The sequence below is a fragment of the Limanda limanda genome, chromosome 4, assembly GCF_963576545.1.
Source record: "Limanda limanda chromosome 4, fLimLim1.1, whole genome shotgun sequence".
Lineage (NCBI taxonomy): Eukaryota > Metazoa > Chordata > Actinopteri > Pleuronectiformes > Pleuronectidae > Limanda > Limanda limanda.
In genome coordinates, this window is record NC_083639.1 from 13,493,473 (window position 1) to 13,510,908 (window position 17,436).

The 17,436-nt window shown below is 41.4% G+C and overlaps 1 protein-coding gene across 1 annotated transcript in view; it reads right to left on the bottom strand.

The window, feature by feature from the left end:
* Positions 1 to 4,197: 4,197 nt before the first annotated feature.
* The window catches only part of quo (quattro), a 33,838-nt gene continuing 20,599 nt past the window's right edge, over positions 4,198 to 17,436 (bottom strand). Inside the window, exons 11-25 of the mRNA XM_061070189.1 lie at positions 17,025 to 17,163; positions 16,740 to 16,862; positions 16,353 to 16,550; positions 15,888 to 16,176; positions 15,404 to 15,668; positions 14,796 to 15,045; positions 13,916 to 14,005; positions 8,103 to 8,327; positions 7,425 to 7,595; positions 6,046 to 6,223; positions 5,805 to 5,921; positions 5,442 to 5,693; positions 5,015 to 5,292; positions 4,738 to 4,796; positions 4,198 to 4,600 (exon numbers count right to left, since the gene is read on the bottom strand). Of these exons, the coding sequence (XP_060926172.1) occupies positions 4,758 to 4,796; positions 5,015 to 5,292; positions 5,442 to 5,693; positions 5,805 to 5,921; positions 6,046 to 6,223; positions 7,425 to 7,595; positions 8,103 to 8,327; positions 13,916 to 14,005; positions 14,796 to 15,045; positions 15,404 to 15,668; positions 15,888 to 16,176; positions 16,353 to 16,550; positions 16,740 to 16,862; positions 17,025 to 17,163 (2,614 nt within the window). The 3' untranslated portion in view covers positions 4,198 to 4,600; positions 4,738 to 4,757. The remainder of the gene's footprint in view (positions 4,601 to 4,737; positions 4,797 to 5,014; positions 5,293 to 5,441; positions 5,694 to 5,804; positions 5,922 to 6,045; positions 6,224 to 7,424; positions 7,596 to 8,102; positions 8,328 to 13,915; positions 14,006 to 14,795; positions 15,046 to 15,403; positions 15,669 to 15,887; positions 16,177 to 16,352; positions 16,551 to 16,739; positions 16,863 to 17,024; positions 17,164 to 17,436) is intronic.

The window sequence follows — 17,436 nt, forward strand, 5'->3', positions numbered from 1 at the left end:
TAATTTTGATGGAATTTAAAAAAAAAAAAAAAATTAAAATTTTCGGTGGACTCCGTTAGTTGGTCTGTTGCTGCTGCCCGCCTCAGCTGCAGCAGCGCCGGTAGTGCTGATCGAGATGTTGTCAAATAAGAGGAAGGTCGACACTGAAGCTCGCATCTTTCAGGATAGATGGAGAGAAAATTATTTCTTTTGGGAAGTAGGAGGCAAACCCGTGTGTCTTATCTGTCGTGAACAAGTGGCTGTACTAAAGGAGTACAACATCAAACGACACTACGAGACCCACGCCGAGAAATACGGCGAGTACACAGGGCAACTCCGGACTCAAAAGCTAAACGAGCTAGCATCATCGCTACAGAAACAGCAAGCCGTATTCTCCAAATGTCGAGATACACACGAAGGTTCGTTTTATTTTAATACATATTGTAACGAACTGATAGTTGAGTTCTGTTCTGTTTGACTGCTTGATATGTGGTTGTTATGAATGTTCCGCTAAGTACACCGTGTTGAATAAGTACTGAGATGTCCTGAGTGTCTGTGAATAGGTCGGGGTCGGACATGTGACAGTTCTTGACCAATGGCTGTGTGGGATGACAGGCTCTCATTGGCTGGTTCGTTGGCGTGTCAGGGGTGAATGAGGAAGTGGAGGGAGAGGATGGATGGATGGATGGATGGATGGATGGATGGATGGATGGATGGATGGATGGATGGATGGATGGATGGATGGATGGATGGATGGATGGATGGATGGATGGATGGATGGATGGATGGATGGATGGATGGATGGATGGATGGATGGATGGATGGATGGATGGATATGTAAAAAGATGGACAGATAGATAGATAGATAGATAGATTACTTTCCGAAGGGAAATTAAGTTGTCATAGCAGCCGGTACATTTGAATACAATAAAATACAAAAATACAATACAATAGAATAAAATAAAAAATATTGAGGTAGAAAGAATAAAAAACAGATGGTAATGTTATTGTTAGACAGTATATAAGAATAGAACAGTATATATAGTATATAATATAACATAATATATATTTATATATGATAGTAATTATACCAATATAAAAGCAGTACATAGTAATAATGGCAGCAACAGTATATATAATAATAATAGTAATAGTGATATAATAATAGTAATTATAACATGTACACATGTATAAATATGTGTATATAGACTTATGTATACAAAGAACATACAGAGAGTATGATATATTTTATAATTTCCAGTGTGATATGGGGGGGAGGGAATAAAAGGGGCTGGGGTTGACTGATAGCCAGGCTAGTGCCATAAAGGCACATGGGTGTGTGGAAATATGGGTTGGTGACTGGTGATGACTGGCAAAGTTAATGTGCCTCATCTGTTATTGAGCCAATTTAGTTTTTAGATAGCTCATATTTGCCTATTTTTTCAAGAACCGTTTTGTTTTACTAATTCCTACTGGATATTCAATCACATGGTCTAATGTTGGACTACTTTATTCTGGCGCTTTCTTTCTGTGACTCGTTTAGGCCTACTTGGCCTGGCCTTCTTTTAATTGGCCTTATTTTGCATTGACTTGTTTTCATGTGCAAGCCTTCAATAAATATAATAAAAGTAATTAACAGTTTACACTTGTGTTACTTATAGGAAATGTGTTTTGTTGGCACCTAGTCTATTTTGTTGCATTTCTAATTTATAAATGTAGGCTACTTGCATGGATAGGAAAATGTAACGTTTTTAGAGGGTAACTGTCTCCTGCTTTAGGCTATGTAATTTTAGGCCTCATTGTGAGGCTATTTTGGTGCCGATGCAATTTCTTATTGATGTGTAGGCCTTCATGAATAATTTCAAATAACCTACCTATCCATGTGTTGAGTCAGTGTTTGGCCTTTTCAGTCCGAAAGTGTAATCCGGCCCCCTGAGGTCTTGCTTGAAAAAATCTGGCCCCCTGTCCAATTTCACCCTGGCATCCCTGATCTAGATAAAGAGGCAGATCCAGGATTTTTTGCATCACTTTCTTTAACATTGCAAGATAAGGCTTTTTTAACAATGTCCCAGGGGGATAATTCATGGATCTTGAATTTTAAGGGCTTGTTGGGCCTTGGAGAAGGTTTTTCTAGTTGTACCGTGGGTATAAGGCCAACTTCCTCTGGCCTCTAAGGTCACTACTCTTCCACTGCATGATGATATACGATTTCACTTAGAAAATGCGTCATCCAACAACCGCAGCCAAGTCTGATGCAATGTAGAAATAGCAATTAGGGTACAATCACTTCCAAAAATGTGTGTGTGTGTGTGTGTGTGTGTGTGTGAGTGTGTGTGTGTGTGTGTGTGTGTGTGTGTGTGTGTGTGTGTCTGTGTGTGGCTTTGCCTGCCGATTCCAGAGAACCCCTTCATCTCATCTTCTCATCAGCTGCAGCACTAAATGAAACGTGGTTCCTCCACCACCCTTCACCAGATGTTCCGTCAGCTTCAGCGATAGCATCTGCTTTAATCTTGTGAGTTTTTGGTTGCACCATTTTGTTCTTTCTTTGCACGATTTAGTGTGAGTTTCCCCTTCAGATTCACTAGACCACTGAGTCTCCAGCATTAACCATGAACACATTATCTCATGCCGCGACACACGCTGCCTGAACTCCTTTCACCTGTTCCCGCTCTCAGTTTCTCACTGGGGACATGAGTCTGCATCTGGGGCCACACTTTGACTATATCATGTTAACCTCTCACTGCATTTACTGATCTGGATACAGACACTCATGGGAAACAGTAAGTCAGTCTGATGCTGCCGATTTAATAAAACACAATAATAAACTAAACGTGTTCATGTGTTTTGTGAACATACTTACCAAGTTTGTAACCACATGTGCCAGAGAGCTCAATTATTGTCCCAAAAAATGTGTTAATGAGCCGCACTGTGTGACTGGAGGACGTGACCTTAAATTATGAGTAACTGGTTCAGTGTAGTTCATCAGAAAATCCTCCATACACAACTGCTATTCTGAATACTAATCCACTTGTATTAATCTAGCGCTGAAAATACTTCAGAACAAATTCTTTACTGTTTGAGTAACATCTATTATTAACTACAGTGTCCAGCTAGGGCAATTACTGTGGCGCTTAAGGAATGGTGAATCTTTTAGAAAGCTTTTTAGGTCTCAGTCGGAACTTATGTGCTCACTGCTGGGAACCAAGAACAGGTTAGTAAAGTCTGAACCCTGAGAAATGGACCAACACTTGTTGGTGTCTCTGTTTTATTCTATTTGCTCCTAATTAGAAGAGTTAAATAAGCCTTATATTTTTTAATTGGGTTTAAATCTGTAAATCATGTCAACAGTGTGCTATTATTCCAGCATGTGCTCTCCCAACTACCCCCTCGAGTGTAATTAAGGCTAAAACACAAAGTAGATTTGATGAGGTGAAGAAGCAGCTCAGTGCACAGGATCAAGGGCACTAAAGGACAATTGTAAAAGCCAAGGCAAATGATCTGTGGATTATTTTTTGGTGCATGAGGTGAAAAGCCTGCTACAGCACTACGTTCTGTGTTCAATGTCAACTTACATCCCCAATCTATAATTTGACAATTATACACCAAAAAAGCTGGAGTCGATAATGAATTTGTAATAGTAACTCAATGAAAGTAGAGCATGCAGCCAGTCATTTTGTTTGAGGTACTCAGAGTGGCTGCAGAGCTCGGCATGATGTGGTAAACAGAAGTGAAACTAAACCGACACCCTGGAAATGACTCAAGTGACTTTGCCAAAGGAGACTTGACTACTTATGCAATTTATCCCCTGCACTGACTTCCAGAATTAATGATAAAAGAAGGATAGAGAATGTTGGTGTCAGCGCCTCAGTGTCATAGGAATGATGACAGTGAAGGAACAAAGAAAACCCAACACAAGAGCTTAAAGTGTAAAATCTCAGTAGACCTTTTTAAATGCAGTATATAAAATAATGAAGGCACAACACTGTGACTAATGAAAAATAAGATTTTCTGCCCAGCTCAATGCTGTTGTTAGGATTGTTGGAAAAAGCTGAGGAACAAATAAAAACACATAAATCAAGCAAATTACTGCAAATGTTGTGTATTTCAAATACAACTGTTACATGGAACAATATCTTCATAGCAGTAACACACACGTTTATACAAAACTGTTAATTAAGAACAAAGAAAGTGTTTATAATAAGTTTGATAACTGTACAAAAGGCAGTAGATATAAAAGATGACATTATGTGCTGCTTTATTATTTCACCACAGTGAATTAGCCACATTTTCAAAAAAAGGTGTAGTTTAGCATTAAGAGCAGAGACAAATACTTATAGCAACTCTATGATATTCTGAACAAACTATGACACTGATTTAAAATACACTATGCAGACCCAGGTCAGGTATGTTGTGTATTTCAAAATGTGTTGCTGTTCAGGCTCAGAGTACAGTACATTTCTGACCTGTTCTCTAAGTGGTGGGATTTAAAAGCTGTATTTACAGAGTGGTAATGGATTACAGTAACACATCGTATTAAAGGGTTTCTGTTCCAAGAGTCTCTCTCTCTTCTACGCAGAAAATGGTCGACTTCTCTCTTCTTTTTCTTTGTTTGCCTCTAGATCTGCAGGGGGGGGGGAGAACAGTCAACTTTTATTTTCACAGTAGCACAGTTTACTATCACATATTAATACATATGTGTATAATAGGGTAGCTGGATCATGTTTACAATGGAATGAAATGACACTTTAAGGAACTCACCTTATACCATCTCTCTCAAGTTAAACCTCAGTGGATTTTCCAACGTTAGTGTTCTGAACCTGAGAGAGTCATACAAACATTCTTAGTTTAATATAATTCACAATCACAACAGAGTATCGACAAATTACATCTGGAAGGCAGAAAAAATGAACCATGTTAGATATAGGTGATAACTAATTACTGTGAGTAATTTACTTTCAGGGTTAATTAGGTGTTTTCTGATGCTTTGAATCATGTCAATAAGCTAAATACTGGATGGAGGAGATTTATGCCGTACCTTGCCACAGGGGAGATCCTTGGCCTGGCACTGTGGTTTGGGCCTGGGCTTTGGAGCAACAGGTGGTTGAGCTTTGTCTGGGGATCCCGCCAAAGCATTTGGTTTGTGGTATTGTGCAGAAGCTTCGGCTCGGTGACCGACCGCAGCCTCTTTAACAGTGGTTACAGAGGCACACACAGAGGAGGAGTCCTCCGCCTCGCCTCCAACGGCTGAGTGGTAGCCATGACTGCAGCTGCTGAAGCCACTCACACTCTCTCCTGATGACTCCGAGCTGTCCACTGGAAGGTAGAGAAGACTTGATTCAACATGGGACAAATGGAGGGGTGAGCGGATGGATAGAGTGATGGAGGAAAAATCCAGTCAATCAACTAATAAACTCACAACGTCAACCAACCCACTAACCAACTTGTACACTGTCCAAACTCACTTAGTAAGGTCTGACTCCCGCTGTCATGGTCCAGATCGTCCTCCTCCAGCGCTCCAGGGGGTGATACGTATCCTGCAGGCACCCCATCCATCGACCTGCCCTTTGGTCTACACCGGTATCCCATAGGGGACATGGAACTTCCTCCAGAGAAAGAGGAGGAAGATGAACTGGTGCCTGAGCCGGCAGATTTTGGCCGCCCATCCTTTGCCACACATGATCCCTCAGAGGACAGCGCCTTGTTTTCTGCAGAGACTAGATGAGAATAAGAAATGTGATGAGCTTTGAAAGGTCAGAGTGGAAGAAAACTATCACCATACTACTGATACAACTGAAATCTGAGTTAATGGTTGTGTTTCTACGTACATCTTCCCATCAGTACATAGTTGACAGCTCTGTCACTGATTGCTGCTTCACTGGGTTTAATGTCCATGAAAGGCTTGTTTCCAATACCCATGAACACTCTCTCCTGCATACGGACCTCTAAGAAACACGTGAAATTAAAAATTTGTTTAAAAATGCATTTAAAATTATAAGGTAATGTTTTTTGAGCATGTCAAATTCAATACTCATTGATTTATTCACTGTCGCTGGTGCTTGATGTTACCTCTGTTGTGCAGCGCCTGCTCCCAGAGGATGCGCTCCAGGTCCTTGGTCCAAGCCTCCTTCACCTCTCGGCTAACTGCCTGGAGTATGTAGGTGTCCTGCGTTTTCCTCTTCCTGAACCAGATCTCGAAACACAGGCCGCTGTCGCCGCTGTTCTGGGTCATGCCTATGTCTGATGTCTAAATGCAAAAAAGGACAAACTGAAACTGTAAAATGGTTGTTTCAAACACAGAAAAGACTCAAATTGTTTGTAAAGGGTAATGCAGTGTGTCAGAGGGCCCAGTAAACTGCTGGAGAGGAGGTTGTGTAGGTGGTGGATAAAGAGTGTATCCAGTCATCTGGACTGTATAGCACAGGGAATTGTACATGGTGGAAGTGGTTGGGTCTTTGAACACAAAAAAAGTGTTATCTTACAAAAATACAACTTTGCATTGTGTCAGTCATGCTTAAGTCATTAAAGTTTTCAGATCAGCATCCGTCAACTGTGTTCCAGAGAGCTGTTTGAGCCGTATGGGATGAATTGGATCAAAGAAATTAAGTTTTCTTCTTTTTCTTCAGTGTCGGTGTCTAATCAACCTGAAACACTGACCTGATCAGTTTCAGCGAAATGTACAGTTAACAAAAGTTAAACCCCAACAAACTCAAACTGTAAAGAGATGGGGAGCCAAAAACCTATTATCCTGTGATTTGGTTTTCATAGGATATGCATGAATTTAAGTTGCTGGCTCTGTTGACATGTAACTCTAGGTTGAGCAGTGTTTCATTGTGTTCAGTACTGAAGCAGACTCAAAAGTCAAAGTGCATGGGTTTCAATCACAAATTCCATGTATCTTCCTATTTCCCAGGCTTGTGCAGCAATGCAGCAGCAGGAACTCAGAGACCGACTTCATAAAGCTGCCGTTGAGATGAGGTCTTCAAAAGAAAGACCAAGAAAAGGCGAGCTCACACCAGAGCTCATATTGACGTCCAGGCCGAGCTCTCTGTGAAAGACAATGAGCTGAAGCACACAGGTCAGGTGTAGGCTACTACTCTGGAGGAGAAGCTGCACAGGGAGCTGGCTCCGGTTGAGAAAGAGTAGAGCAGAAAGGTGGAAGCTCTGGGGAAGCAGAACGCAGCTCTGAAGGAGCAGGTCAGTGAGGAGAAACAGTTGGAGTTCAAAATGTGAAGATGGAGGACAAGACAGAAAGGAGAGAGTGCAAAACTTCAAACAAGAAATATATTTTTTTAACTGCTTGATGGTTAAGACTTGATTTTAGGGTTAGGGTTAGCGATAGGTTTAGGTTAGGGTAAGGGTTAGGCCTTCACTTTTGAAGAAAGATAGAAGTACAAGAGTGTGTGTGTGTGTGTGAGCATGTGTGTGAGTGTGTGTGCTATATTAACCTTGAAAGACTGTTTGTAGATATATGTGTCATTTCCTACGTCCGTCTTTCGAGTCTTGCTAAAGAGGATGAGTTCTTGAAAGAGGAAGATGTGGCGGAAACACTTTTTTTTCCTGAATGTTACCAGGAACTCATCTTGGCGTCTCAGCTGGCCCTGCTCCTTCAAATTAACCTGCAGCACACAAAAAGGAGACACATGCTTAATGTTCAGATTTTGCTCATAGCAGATACAGTAAACTTCAGCACATGAACTTCAATATTATATTGGAATGTGAAAAAGACCATAAAATGAACAGAAAAACCTGTCATGAATCCAACTCTTCCTGTATTTCTACATTCCAGAAACTGGAAACTCCAGGCCATCCTCCCCCCACACATCTCCCTTTACATTCCATGGAAGAGATGATAAAACTACTGTTTGCTCCAGCTCTTCCCATTCAATGCCAGATTAATCATGATAACTCAATGACGCAGCCCAAAATGCCAAAAATGATTCACAGTTCTGAGCACTTCACTTCACCTTCACTACAAATTATCCATGACGGATTACGTAGTCTTGCCAGTACCTGTACTGTGTTTCTCAATCCCTTGTTTCCACTGAAGTTGCTCAATGATATCAGTCATATTACAACATACCAATTGTCTAAATTCTGCTTTTACAAAATTACACAGGACTTACGTCACAGTTGTGGATGGCGTCCATGGCCAGCAGGTTGTTGCCATGGCGGAGCTGGAAGTGGATGACCTCCAGGGCAGCCTGGACCTCAGACATCTCTCTGGTTTGTCCCGGACCACATTCTCTCATCATGTCCTGCAGCAGCAGACTGTATTTACTGATGCGCTGCACAGGCTTCAGCATGTATGAACACAGGTCCATTTTATCTCCCAGCATCAGCTGTTTTTGCTGGTGTACGAGGAGAAGAGACAGAGCAGTCAGTGAACCTGCAGCAGTGCTACAGATGTTCTGGTAGAACTGCATTTGGATAACGGTAGAGGCTGAGTTGGAAAACTGCATCATGTTGAGTGAGTGGGACCAATGGCGGAGCCAGGGGGTGGCCGGGGGTGGCCACGGCCACCCCCCGTAGAATCTCGGCCACCCCATTGGCCACCCCAAGCACCACATCAGAGCGGTCAAAAGTTTTGACGGCTGTGGAAAAATGCGGAACCTTTCTCGCACCGCTAGTACACTGTCGGACCCTTTAGCCACGCGCAGCGCGCACACATCCTGTATTTGAATTAAACGGCTCAAGCATGGCCTGAGAATGCCTGTTACCACCTGACGCTTCGACCGGCACCTGCGGCTAAGTGAAGAAACCCAAAACAGAAAGGTATGATATCATAATGGATGTTGTTTTTGTCTTCTAATAACTGTGACTATCCCACCCATGACTATCTATTTTGCGAAGTTTAGAAGCAAGCTAGATCGGAGGAGAACATAGTAAACTGTTAAAATTGCTATATGCTATGCTGTATTTGATAACTACGTTGCGAGATTGTGTACAGTGTTTTAATATAATCTCTCTCTTGTCTCTACACACATTTGTTTTTGCAACTTCGGATCGACTTTCGATCTAGTTATTTGCTGTTAACTGCTATTGTTGCCAGAACGTGTTATGATTGTGTCAGGTATATACAGTATGCATTTTGGATAGGTGTCATTAAAGAGGGAAAAATAATGAAGAGGAAGAAGGCAGACATAGCGTCCTTCTTCAGGGCAAGTGGAAAGAAGACAGCTAAGGCAAAGAATGAGGATGAGATGGAGAAAAAACAGGCAGAGAGCGAGGATGAGGAGCCCCCAGAGAGCAGCAACTTAAATGGACCTCCAGGTATACAGTATAGAGACTCACATATAGTACAGCTTGGTATGAGGTTATCTTATTTACAATTGGCTTAAAGTGTGTCTATTCATATACAGGTCAGGTTGAAAGTGCATTGTAAAACATATCAGTTAGTTTTTTCATTACATTAAAGTATGGCATATTTGTATTTGCTACCCAGAGACACTTTCACTAATATTATACTTTAGCTTATAGTGTGTTTGTTAAACACTATATAGCATGCATTATAAAACCTTTAGGAAAATTACCTGTACACCTTATTGTAATTATTTTAGATGTTTCTGAAAGATTGATTGAGAGCAGGACAGAAGAGTCCTCCCTGAGGAGTGGCCCCAGTGGATCCCCAGGTAAATTGTCAATCTTACATTGTATGTTGTACTCTTCTGCTAACTTTTCCATCGATATTGTCCACAAGTTTATATTGAATATGTTTAATGCTGTAGAAAATGAATTTTAATCTTTTGTATCTGTGAAATTGGATAGTGGATCATTACACCTTGTGGAAAATACTTTAAACACCTATTAATGTTTTTAATATATATATTTAGATTCCCACAGAGAAGATTCAGACAGCGAGAGAGAGGAGCCTCCAACAACGAGTGGCGGCCCAAGTGGACCTCCAGGTATACTCACTCTTTCACACATACTGGACACTTTAATTCCACTTCAGTTTTGCCCAATCTGATACAGTGGCCTGATAATTCATAAACAGGTATGAGTCATACCACTCACCTCAACTGGAGTAGAGTTGGATGAATGGCCTCAAATCTATAACGTTTTTAAGAAGATTATAGTGTTCAGATAATCCATTAGATGTAACATGGGATAGTACACTCCAATGTATGAGTTTATCTTGATTATTAATCTCTGCTGTAATTTAATAATTGAATATGCCTTTTTTTCCATTTTTAAACAGACATTTCCAAATCAAGAACTGATAGTCCAGTCCAGCCACGTCTGAAACTCTATCCGAGGACACTCCAGGGCGACAGGCGCAGACACTTTTAGGCATCGTGGTACTCTATCCACACATGGCTTGAATATTCACTGTCACAAGACTCAGCATACTGTTATGCATGCAGGCATTTTGGCCTCCCACACACAGAGTCAGTGTTTACGTCAGCCTTGGGTTTTAAAAACTGGAAAAAGGCAACATTCAGAGATGGAGGGTTTTGTGGACATGCAAAGGGAGAGGGTCACACAAATGCAATGATTGCTTGGAAAGAATATGAGAGAGCAGATAAAGCTGATGCCTTGTTAATGAGTACTTTAAGTAAAGAACATCATAAGCAGATAGAGGAAAATCGTGCCTACATAAAAAGTTTAGCAGAAGTCCTGCTGTTAACTGCAACCCAGAATATTTCACAGAGGGGACACAAGGAGACAGTAGATGCAGACAACAGGGGAAACTTCTTGGCTATATTGGACATGATTGCTAAACATGACCCAGTTGTTAAAAAGAAAATGACAGGGCCTCGCAATGCAAAATACACGAGCCACCAAATTCAAAATGAAATTTTGGATACATTAGCTGAAATGGTACGCGCTTCCATCATAAACGAAGTCAAGGAGAGTGAAGTCTTTTCCCTTATGGCAGATGAAACTAAAGACCTTAAAAAAAAGGAGCAGATCTCTTTAGTGTTAAGATATTATTATGCAGGAGCCGTAAAAGAGAGCTTTTTGCACTTTGAATCTGCAGACCGCCTAGATGCTGCAGGCCTGACGCATAAAATAATACAGGTACTTGAGAGATGTGGCTTGGAATACAAAAGTAACCTGATCGGGCAATCATATGATGGGGCTTCTGTCATGAGTGGCAAGCACTCAGGCGTTCAGGCTCGTATTAAAGAGGTGGCAAAACAGGCCTTTTATGTACATTGTAATGCCCATTGTCTTAATCTTGTTCTTGTGGACACAGTTAAGGCAGTACCACAAGCTGAATGTTTTTTCGCATTGTTGCAGAGACTCTATGTATTTGTGTCTGGCTCGTACATTCACAACAAGTGGCTGAACATACAGAAAGAAATGTATCCTGGAGCACCCAGAGAACTTCAGCGATTGAGTGAAACAAGGTGAGCTTGCCGGCATATAGCTTGCCACACTGTTCTTGATAGACTACCTGCCATCATGCGTCTCCTTGTAGAAGTGGCTTCAGAAAACAGTGGCGATAGAAGCATTGATGCACGAGGCCTGCTCGCTCAATTTGACCTGCAGTTCATTGGACTTTTGGTGATATGCAATAAGGTTTTTGGTGATGCAAGGTGTCTCTCTGACATGCTACAGTCTCCCTCTCTTGATTTGTGTTCAGCTGTGGATCTAGTTCAAGCCCTTGTGCCAAATGTTCAAGCTTACAGGGATGAATCCTACTTTGAAGGACTCTGGAGAGAAATCTTAAATACTGCTGAAAAATGTGATGTAGAGGTGGAACCTACTTCAAAAAGAAAGACAAAACAGAGCCGGTGGCTAGATGGACATGCTGTCATGTCCTCAACGGGTGAGCGTTCAGAGCAGAGTATGGACACTTTCCGTCCCAGCATATTTTACCCTGTGCTGGATAACATGCTCAGTGAGCTAAACAGACGATTTGCTAAACCAAATTGTGAAATAATGTTGGGAATCCAAGCCTTAAATCCGTCAAGTAATACATTTTGCCAAGAGCAAGCTCTATCTGCATTTGCTTCTATTTATGAATGTAACACAGATGACCTCAAACACGAGTTACACCAAATGAAAAGAATCCTAGAGAGAAAAGTCAAATCTGGCATACAGAAGCCCTCTAGCCTAGTAGAACTCACTAAATTCGTTGAACCCTTTAAAGAGGTATTCCATGAGCTCTTCAGGTTATGCAAAATTGCTATTGCCATACCAGTCAGTACTGCCTCCTGTGAACGCAGCTTTTCCACACTCAAGTTAATAAAGACACACTTGAGATCCACTATGGATGATGATCGACTGAGCAGTCTGGGTATATTAAGTGTGGAGTCCAGACGAGCAAAGTCCCTGGACTTGGATGAATTTGTTAATCGATTTGCTGCTAATCACAATAACCGCAGAATACGTCTGAAATGAGTGTGTAAACAATGATATGATGAAGTGATGATGTAAATAGTTTCAATAATGCAGTTAGAAGTTCTGCATTGGAAGATTCCATGTAAATAATCCCCAAGGGCTTCGAGGCAATTGTTTTTTTAAGAGGCACTATTTTTTATAACACAAAGGAAAGTATCAAAGTGTTCAATGCCTCTGTTATATACAGGAGGCTAATCTTTAGATCTTTAAGGACAGTCATTGAAGTGTTCAGTTTTCATGAGATGTCACTGTTTGGATTCTCTGTCTGATATGTGTAAATGTGGCTCAAACTTGAATCATTCTTGCAGACTCCGCCTAATACCCATTGTGAATATGATGTTTGTTATTATGTGTTTGATAGATGTTTATGGATCGAATTGAAGAAAAATTGACACTGCTTATTTAAACAGGCTGTTAATGCTTGTCATATTTACATTTGTTGTAATTCAGCAAATTGTATTCAGGATGTTATTTTATTTATTTTCATATTTCTATACATTAGCTCAGTATTTTATACTTTTTGTTATTTAAAGATAAATCCATATTGTGATCAGACTTGATTAAAAAAACATTGCACTTCTAATTTTGCATCCTTGTTTTGTATTCCTGATGATACACTGAAAGAATTGACTTGGCTTGTCGCCATAAACTGAGGACATCTCTACTATAAAATAGAGTACCTTACTGTCATTGCATATCTCTACAACCATTGTTCGACTCAGTCGTACAATACAAATAAAAACACAAATAGCAATCGGTAAATCAACACAGTTTAAAACCAAGTATGAATACAGAATAAGTGTATTCTTTTTTTTCACCTGAATTCCGAATAATGTTGAGATGTTTCCTATATGTGTCTTAAATAGCTCTGCATCGCCTGGTGAGACACATGCTTGCCACCCAAAAATTATCACTGGCCCCATCCTGGCCACCCCAATGGAAATTCCCTGGCTCCGCCACTGAGTGGGACTCAACATGGATCAGAGATGGACAGAACTTTATAAGGGATCAAACACAGAATAACTGATTAAAATTGTTATATAATATATAGGGATTGGCATGAAATGTCATACAATTATTCCTGTTCCCCAGAGGATCAACCTAATGACTTTTCGGACTCTTGACATCTGCTCTAGTGTCAACATGACGTTGCCATTTGTGTTGCTGGTTAGCATTGTGTCTATAATTTGTCCTTGCGATACGCTGGGAACCAGTCAGAGTGTACCTCACGTTGTCACTTTGCTGCGACCATCAAAGGATAAGTAGACAATAGATGAATGGAAGGATAAATAGACAGATGGATTGATGGATGGATGGATGGGTTGTGACCATGTTGGGCATGCTGGTAGCATTTAGTGCAAAGCACAGCTGTGCCAACTGCTGCCTACAAATGGGGTTGTATGTATGTAAAGAGTCCATATGCATGCTCCCTCTTGTAGAACACATGACATAACATGTTGTGACATGTTTAATTCAAATTTAAATTTAAAAAAACGCTATCTTCTCTTGTTAAAGATGCTGATGTATAATTTTGGCAGAGGAATGAGCGCATGAAGAGCAAAGGTAGAGCGGAAGTGGTTCTTACCTTAAAGAAAACCTGCCCATGATTGATGAGAAGACTATCAGACTGTGGCTTGTTCTTGCTGTAAAGGGCATACAAAGCAAAGCTCTCTCTCTGAAACAAAAGGAATAAAGACAAACATCATTCATCATCACCAGTAAAAGTGGCCACACTGTAAAATGCAGCGCTTTTGTATTTCCAATAAATGTGTAATGAAATCAACATGTAAGTTGTTGAAAGTATAGATTCTTGAAAGCAAAAGACGGGACCTATGTTTACAGTCTGGACACATCTGGAAGAACTTTTGTTGCCAATTAATTATACTGAACTATCGTGGTTTAAAAAGGAAACAATGGACCACAGAGGCTCATCTGCCAATACATGATTGTGTCATGGAAATAACGCAGCCACATCGATTTATGAAGCCGTATGTGTATTTATCTTTAAGATTCTATTTACCTCCGCCAAGGAGATTATCTTTTCTTATGTGTTTGTTTGTAATTAGCAGGATAATGTAAAAACTACTGGATGGATTATCATGAAACTTGCGGTATGTGTCAGGGAAGAACCAATTTTGGGGGATTTTAGGGGATTTTTTGAAATTTCCGTTGATAAATAAAGAATATGGATCTTGAAGGGAAAAACCAGGCATGTTTAAGAGACTGGTATTTATGAGCGTGTGCGATTTGTTGCAGATCCAAATAAAAATCTGTGTCTAATGACATTAAATGGGGCTTGATAACGGATTTGTGGGGCATTGGTGTAAGTATGTCCTCTCAGATAACTCACTTTCCATTTCTGTTTTACATGTAGCTTGTTTTGTTATGAGCGAGCTGCATCACTCTCTCAGAGCAAGCTAATACATTTTCAGAAGCATCACAGTGCACCACCCAGCAGCACCTACGTGTCGCAGGAAGCAGCGTCCCACTCTGATGGGTTCCTTCACGCAGCTCTGCAGCTCGTCCAGGAAATGATGTTGGTGGAAGTCGTGGAGTTTTTCCAAGTTACCAAAAATGCTCCCCCTCTGGCCCCTGAGGTCCTGAGGGACGTCGGCCCTCTCCAGCTCGGGGAAGTAGTGTTCTCGAACGTAACCCAGAGCCTTCACATACTCCCTCTCTGTGGACAGCAGCTCCTCCATTATCCGCTGCAGTTTCCTGTTTCACATGTAGGAAATGAAAAATGTAAAATCACAGATTTTATTAAAGCTCTCAAGTAAAGACAGGAGATATTGGAATCATAACTTAGTTTTATGTTAAATGATTGAAACAGAGTAAGATGTTATTGTTTAACTGGTGAATAATTTTCTCTTTCATGAAGCTAAGAATATAATTTTTTTTTGCTGAGCTGAGGGAGGGTGGCCTGACTTACAAAACACTGCTGCCATTGTTTTCTGTTGGTGTGAGTAATGTCTCTGGGGTTGTTGAATCTTCAGGGCTCTGGGTGGAGGTTGTGCATCCTTCTCGCTCCACTTCATGACTGTCTGTGATCGACTTGCAGCTCAAGTTCCCTGACTGTAAACTCTCATTATGGGAAATGGGCAGTTTTTGGAAAGGCTGCAGATTTTGTCGGAGTGGCTGCGTCCTGCCCTGACAGTGTTTGTGTCTCACATTCAGAGGTGAAAAGCCCGAGATGCTCATCAGGGGAGAGCTGACACATGATCCATCGCTCAGGGACCGACCCAGGCCTTTGTGCGGGGGGGAATCATGGCACACTTCAGCAGACTCCCAGCTCCTCAGATCTACCTGGCTGCGGTGCTCTCTTGGCCTCAATTTGGTCTCTGGATGATTGTCACTTTTTTGTGGAAAAACTGGAGTAATTTTTATATTTTTAACCGTTGCATCAGGTCCTTTCTCACTTTCTTTCAAGTCAGGCTTTGAATGGGGTTCAGAAAATGCAGCACTGGTGCTTTCTCTTTTATTTTCTGAAATATCGACGGCCTCTTTCGGAGAGGTTGGCTGCATTGTCAGGGGGTGTTCATCCTCCCCCTTCTCACTACTTTTCCCATCCATCTCCGTCCCCCCAGGTTCCATTTGAGAGGCTGCAGCTGTGGTCTGCTGGGTCTGCTTCTTATCTGCTCCTTTCTTCTTCTGCATCTCCTCAAGACGCTTCCTGACTTCTTGGCACTGGACGCAGGATGCATTCCACACCTTTAAAACGCCAGATCCCACTGCACAGGCCTTAGCTTTCAGCGCCTGAAAGTGCAGGGTGGAGAATTCCCCACCTAATCTCCTTTCATACATCTGGCGTGTGCTTAGGGTCTGAGCTGAGTAACACCCCTGCTCTACCTGCTCCAAAAAATGACTGCATTCCTTGGCCAGGGCAGACGCCTAGAGAGAGAGAGACAGAGAACAGTGAATTCAGCATTTTAGATTCAATATGCAGAAAAAGGTCAAGTGTAGGCAGCAAATGTAGAGATTTAAATTACAAGTGAAAAAAATGAAGCAATAAAAAACCCACAAACCTGAAAACAGAAGCGGTGAATGTGCACCAGTGTGTCCAGGTCCTTGTATCTCTTCTCCGCCCGCAACATAAAACCATCCACATTGGATTTGAAAGAACTAATCACGGTAAGAAAAACATCTGTGGCAGGGCTTGAGTCGCTGGCAGCGACAATTCCCTGGGCCTCGGTCACAAGGGTCAAGGCGTAGTGTTGTTTCTCCTGAGACAAACAATGAGAAGTCAAGCAGAACTCCCTGTCTGAAATGTCTTAATCTACCGTTTACTGTTATCAGCGCAGTCATTTAAATATTTCTGCAAAGGGAGATTTAGCAGAAAATGTTGGTACGCGAACAGAGAAACAGAGAGGCAGATAAGGATAATGGCTTTTAAACCCCTGTTTGAGAAATACCTTGGATTGAGTGAGAAACTGTTCAAAGTGCTGCAGAGCCTTTTCAGTGCACACCAGAGTATCGTCTGTTGTGTAAGAGTCCACCAGTCTCTGTTCACCATCTCCAGAGAAAAAGGTCCCTGCCTGCAAGATGTAATGCAGAGTTATGCAACGTTGATTTATAATTTGGCAAACTGAGATGTAATGATTACATTTCTCATTCAACAGTCAAACTCATAAAGAACATGACACCATTACTTCACAGCCCCATCTAAAACACCCTGTAAATTAAGAGACTGGTGGTACCGTGCTGATTTTGGCTTCCATGTCTCTGAGGCTGAAGAGAAACTCTAGGTGCTGCAGGGACTCGTTGGATCTCATCACCAGCATGTGGAGCTTCTCCTCCACCTGGTTGTACAGACTTGTTACTGATTCCAGACCATCTCTGCAGGCACGAAGAGACACATATTATGAAGAACAACAGACTCAGACAAATACCAACCAGCACTCTCAGATATGATTTCTGAATTATAGTTCTTGGAAATACCCTACCCTTAAAATAGAATGACATCAGGAATTATAATTGGCATTAGGATCTTAGTTTGCCAAATAGTTGAGCAATAAGTAACAAAAGGCTTTGGGATGCAGCAGACTCCCTTCAGGTTTTTGCTGCCCTGTTAAACTGCAGTATGTACTGTTGTTAATATATTGTACTTTT